Below are 5,849 nucleotides of genomic sequence, written 5' to 3' on the forward strand. Positions count from 1 at the left end.
TGCTACAGTCTCCTGTATCGTTGCTGATAGTATGAGGCGCTGGTGAAACATGGAGAATCAACAACGGAGTTATATTTGTGTCAGCCGAGTGCGATGTGTACTGTATTTGTTACAAACGCTTAACACAACAACCGTACACACAATAACAATATTATTACTAACTCCATGTTTTGCTTCCGACAATTACTCGTTGGTTTCACCAAAGGGGTAATTGTCTAAGACCCGCATCACTTCGAGCTTTCCTCCCACAGTAAGCTGACATAACTGGAATACTGTTCAAAGCGGCGTTAAAACCAATTCACTCAGTCCGTACAAAAAACATCACGCATGTGAACATATGTTACGATTTTCATCATGACAATTAAAAAGAACAAACCTGAAACTACATAAAGTTACATAAAGCATACATTACATTGAGCTGTACACGGATATGGCTGCAGTACATTACAAGCATGTGATACACGAATTTCTTTTAGAAAGACAATTACATTATGAAACGGTAAAACTGACTGATTGACAAATGTGACAAGGTAATTGCGTCTAATTGATGGTTGATGAAGATAATGTCAGTTTGAAAGGCAACACGTGTCACAGATAAGCGTTAACGTTTCATCAGTACAAAACGGTTTCAGTATAAATATAGGCGTTACCTTCAGACAAGTATTCACACATGTACATGACATACAGGCGCTGTTGCATTTAACAGTCAGTAAGTATATTCTTGATTTGAGGTCATTGCGGGGGATTCGGGGTCGATGGTAGTGGGTACCAGTCCCCGAAATGATCTTTGACAGCACTATAGGCATTCCTTCGAAAGAGCGTTGGCAGCGGTTCAGAGAATGAGGTGAGGTGAGGTGAAATGGGGTTTAACGTCGCGTCCAATAATATTGCACTTATGTAGCGACGTGTGTGTGTTTGTGTAGCTGCTTGTACTAGTCCGGACTGATGCCGATTTATAGTGTTAGCTCACTGAGATACCATGCCGCAGTTTAACATGAATACCCCACTCAGACACAGTATACTGACTCCGAGCCGACCAGTCCTTGTTTTAGCCCCTTAATGCCGAGCGCCAGACAGGGTAACAACAAGTACCATCTTTTAACGACTTTTGGTATGACGCGGCCGGGATCTCCGCATTCCCGCTTTGGCCCTCGCTACTTGAACTAGAATCCCTAACTTTCGCGTTGATTAATTAACGAAGATAGCTGCGTGTGTACTAATACTTTAAATTGAAAACAAGCTATTCCACCTATAAGGAAAATTACTAACAGTAGCGACAAAAATTGCAAAGTACATTTTTCAAGATAAGTCGATCTTGTTAGCGATAAACATCATTATTGATTTTAATAGTGATTCATAAACACCTTTTCATGCACGTACAATCGCGTTAAACACCACGGGGCACGTGTGCCCCAGTCGTCTAAGCAATTCTCTGTTCGGAAATCCTTCGGTGCGCCAGACACCTATGATTGTGGGTTCGAATCCCCGTCCGCCCGGATTATGTTCCCAGGTTTGTCAGCACCATACCCGTGCACGTTGACTTCACCGAAGTGGTAAACGTCAACAACATCTGCACGGATTGTTTTCAGTTCGTGTTGTGGGCTTTCTATCTTCAGAAAGCTAAAAAACATGAATTACTGAAATACGGTTCGAAGCATCTGAAATTATTCATCATACTCACCCTACGCAGTCATCTGGTGCTTATTATCAATGTCATCATTTAGATACAAATGTCCAGTTTCGTGACATCAATGTTCCATAAGGAACAACTCAATCTTGTATCACGTCGCTATATAAGTGCAATAATATTGGACGCGACGTTAAACCCAATTTCACCTCACCTCAATCTTGTATCTCTGTTACATAAAATGACCAAAAACGTAGAAACGAAAAATTCAAGCAAAAATAAAATATATGATTGAATAAACAATTGGTTATCGTTTCAATTGATTAAATATGCACTTAGAAGCTATTTGTCAGTTTTACTCAATGTTTCGAATCAATACGTTTTGTCACATATATGGACGCTTTAGCATTGCTCATACATGTAATGTCGTATGCAGATTGTTAAAATTAGAGGCCCAGCGGTATAAAGCGCTACAATTCACTGAGTTGCTCTGTAAAGATATCGGGTCTAATCCCGATTGTAACCTTGGTTTGTCAACACCATACCCATACTCGTTGGCATTACCAAAGAAATATATGTCTACGCTCTTCACAGTGACCTTAATCCAAATCATTCACTAAAGCACACCCTTCTCATACATAACACATACTACCTAACATGCTTAATCTACTTTTCAGTATTATTCTACAGCTATGTATGCATCTGTCTGTGTTACCCTCGCAGCCCTCGTGGGGTCAACCTTTGCTCAAAATGGCAACGGCATGGGATTCGTAAGTTATTCAATTCTTTTACCGTATTCGACATACATGTAATAAGTGCCCAGGGCGCTCTTAAACTGAGAAATATGGGGCTCTTATCAGAATATTATTTAATGAAAAATTACAGAGTTGAAAGATCGTACACTTCGTGGTTTATGCTGACAGCCTGAAATGTTTATATACGACAGATATATTTTTCCAGAATTTAATTTCCTATAATTAAGGATGCATATAACACACGTACTATACAAAAATATATACGTCTTGTGTACATTGATCAATCGGAAGGGGTGCTAATTGGAATTGTTCACTAGCCAATATATTAGCAAATATCGCCATGGGCGCTTATTACGTCGAATACGGTAAGCATAATTCCTGTTTCCAGCCTTGACATATTGCTGTTGTTTGTTAATAAACGCGACATACAGCGGAATTCCAGCTATATCACGATAATCGAACCTGGACCAGTCACTGACTGATAAAAGCGACGTAGGGTACGATTTCACTCAACCCCAACCCCAAGTAGCCGAGCCTGACAATTTGATTCATTTGGTCACCTCTTATAACCAGTATTGGTGGCTGGAGATCTGTATGAACCCAGATTCCCCAAGGGAACAGGATTTTGTGTTGTCTAAATTTATTTATCGCTAATATATACTTTGTTCTTGTCACAATATGGCTGACAAAGTCCCGATGTGACTTTAAACTCACTCATATGTTTAGAACGAAGAACGTTAATAAAACCTATCATTTCAGTGTCTGAATCAAGGTCAAACTTGCAACTTGGCTGGAGGTAGAAGTTGTTGTACAGGTTTCTCCTGTCAGAATTCTATGGGGAACATGCGAACATGTCAGAGAAACATCAATGGAGGAAATCTGGTAAGACCTCTCACTGGTTGTCCAACCTACTTGAACATAACGATCTTCCTATTAATAATGATAAAAAGTCGGATTAACTATCGGATTAACAATGGTGTGTAAGCCTATTGAAAGAATGTTTAGTTGAAACAAAATGTAGCATCGGCGTTTCCTTAAATGGATTTGCCAAGTTTAAAACATACCGTTTACATTTGTATTGAAATGAAAGTGTACCACTTGGTGGTACACTGAAACATACAACTAAACCATGTTACTTCGGAAAACCTACAGACTTGTTATATACTGTTGATAACGGTTATCGCGATAATTCAATAATACTCCATATTGATTATACTGCAATATCATTTGATCGACGAGAAGTATTGCCATTCATGTCTTTACCATTTCAGTGTCTGAATCAAGGTCAGACTTGCAACTTGGCAGGAACTAGAAGTTGTTGCACAGGATTCTCCTGTCAGTCTTCTGTCGGAAACATTCGCACATGTCAGAGAAACATGAATGGAGGAAACAATATGGTAGGACATCGGACTGGTTGTCAAGAATAGCTCCTTTTTGCTGATAATAATTTCATTGCTACAAATATGATAAGTTTATATAGAAGTATTGAGGTAACAGTAGTGTGTAAGCTAACTGAAGGATATTAGATTACACATTTTAAAATAGTAACATCCTTGTTGCCTTTAACCAGATGTGCTAAAGTTTATGACAAAAGGTTGACATTTGTATCCGCTCTGTACACTGATATGAATACGACTCAACGTTGTAGTCCGCGACGTATGCGAGGAAAAAGGATATTTGAAGTTTGAAATTACATAGATAAGAAATAAATATATTCAACTTAATCACTCTTTATTTCTAAAATGCTTTACCTGATGTCACTCATGTGTGGATAATTATATGAAATCTACTCGTAGTTTTTGAATTATGAAATAATGCAGATACGTTAATTCGAGGGTTTCATTCTTGCAAAAAAAAGTTATTTCACTTTTTGCATTATAAATGTTGTAAAAATAAACAAAATAAATATCAGTAATAATATAACATAATTTGGCTTCCTAATGACATATCCTTGTATATTTCAGTGTCGATCATATGGTCAAGAGTGCTGGAAGACAGGAGCCCAGGAGATGAGATGCTGTAATAACATGATGTGCGTTTACAACCAATATTACCAGCTGGTGTGTCAGTAACGACACAGTTGTACCAGATGTGTTTAGCTAATAAAGGAAATGACCAAAGCGAGTATGTTTGTTTTGATTGAATGGTCATTTGGTTTTATAATAATAACGATTTACGGTTTTATGTTTGCCTGTGAACTTATCTCAAAGGCTTACACACATGTGCATTCATATATAGCCCATCTGTGAGAATAATATGCATCGAAATATAAGACGTCAATGCAAGAGAATAACCAGTCTTGATTATCCGCCGAAACACGTTTCATTTGGCGTAAAGGGCCTGTAAATAAACTAGACAACCAAGTGATCTTTAAAATGAAATTATTGCATATGTTTCACACCGTTCGCATAAACGCTGAATCAGTCACTCTCAAAGGATAAAGGATTTAAACAGATTGAAAACTACAAGAACACTGATGACGCAATCGGTCTGTGGTTAAGGCGGGTAGATGCGAAGCAGATGTTTGAAGGAACTGCAGTTTGCCATAAAGAGTTCTCTTCTTTAACCATGTCAGGATTCAGTGGGACGGAAGTAAAAGTGAGATATATTCTACGCCGTTTCAGCATTATTGAAGCACTATCAGAACGTGAGATAACAGCCAATGGCTTCATTTATTGTACCCATGTTGGATATCGATCACAGTTAGACGTTACACTACGCGACCTAATATCCAACTCCGAAATTTAGGTTACATCTAAGACCCGTCTCTCTGAGTGTTTCAGTGAGCTATCACTGTTACATCTTTCGTGAATGTTGGCACTTTTCTCTGTGACATAATGTCCATTTTAACATACGTACATATATTAGTATGTTCCCAGAAGAAAGGCGAGGTTTTCGCACTGAGGGCGTTTAACTGTAATTGAACGTTTATTTTTATCACTTTAAACACAGTAAATAACTGGGTGAAACATTATTAATCTACATTTTGCACAGGATTGAACCTTTTATGTCACATAGCCAAATTACAATAGACCATGTTCTGCAAAGTCGTCTTTCTTATTTTTTAATGTGATCAGTTGAAGTACAAAGACAAAGGTCCATAAAGGCACACACTCGCGTCAAAGCCGTTACAATTATGTGTTTGTGTCACTCCTAGGTAAACATGTACTTGACACTGGAACGGTCAAGCTGTGAACAGTTGCCCAAGGGCGGCTGATGAATAGGCATTAATTAATCCCAAGCTCTGTAGCACCTTAAGCTATAGAAAACTCTCGGCAAATGAATACATGTTCTTAATATTGTCAGCATTGTTTAAACTTACATTATATACATTTTTATACATGAGATATTAAGATGATGCAATAAAATATCATTATATCGTATTAGAAAATTACGGAAATTAAAGTAATCGTACTTTTTCCGTGACATTGTAATCTGATGTTTTATGTTTACAACTTGAATTCTAG

At 37.9% G+C, this 5,849-nt stretch overlaps 1 protein-coding gene across 1 annotated transcript; it reads left to right on the forward strand.

Annotated features, from left to right (window-relative positions):
- The first annotated feature begins 657 nt into the window (after window positions 1-657).
- On the forward strand, window positions 658-4,503 carry LOC124138611 (egg protein CP422-like). The gene is made up of 5 exons (XM_046505346.1): window positions 658-709; window positions 2,305-2,397; window positions 3,142-3,264; window positions 3,654-3,779; window positions 4,347-4,503. The coding sequence occupies exons 2-5, from the start codon at window positions 2,320-2,322 to the stop codon at window positions 4,452-4,454; spliced, it is 435 nt and encodes a 144-aa protein (XP_046361302.1). The 5' UTR covers window positions 658-709; window positions 2,305-2,319; the 3' UTR covers window positions 4,455-4,503.
- The last annotated feature ends 1,346 nt before the right edge of the window (window positions 4,504-5,849 follow it).

The sequence above is a fragment of the Haliotis rufescens genome, unplaced genomic scaffold (genome assembly GCF_023055435.1).
Source record: "Haliotis rufescens isolate VD_foot unplaced genomic scaffold, xgHalRufe1.0.p SCAF_17, whole genome shotgun sequence".
NCBI classification, from domain to species: domain Eukaryota; kingdom Metazoa; phylum Mollusca; class Gastropoda; order Lepetellida; family Haliotidae; genus Haliotis; species Haliotis rufescens.

Coding starts and splice junctions, on each gene's coding strand:
- LOC124138611 (XM_046505346.1), top strand. CDS start 2,320: ATGTATGCATCTGTCTGTGTTACCCTCGCAGCCCTCGTGGGGTCAACC. Junction 3,265..3,653: donor ACATCAATGGAGGAAATCTG/GTAAGACCTCTC, acceptor TTACCATTTCAG/TGTCTGAATCAAGGTCAGAC. Junction 3,780..4,346: donor TGAATGGAGGAAACAATATG/GTAGGACATCGG, acceptor TGTATATTTCAG/TGTCGATCATATGGTCAAGA.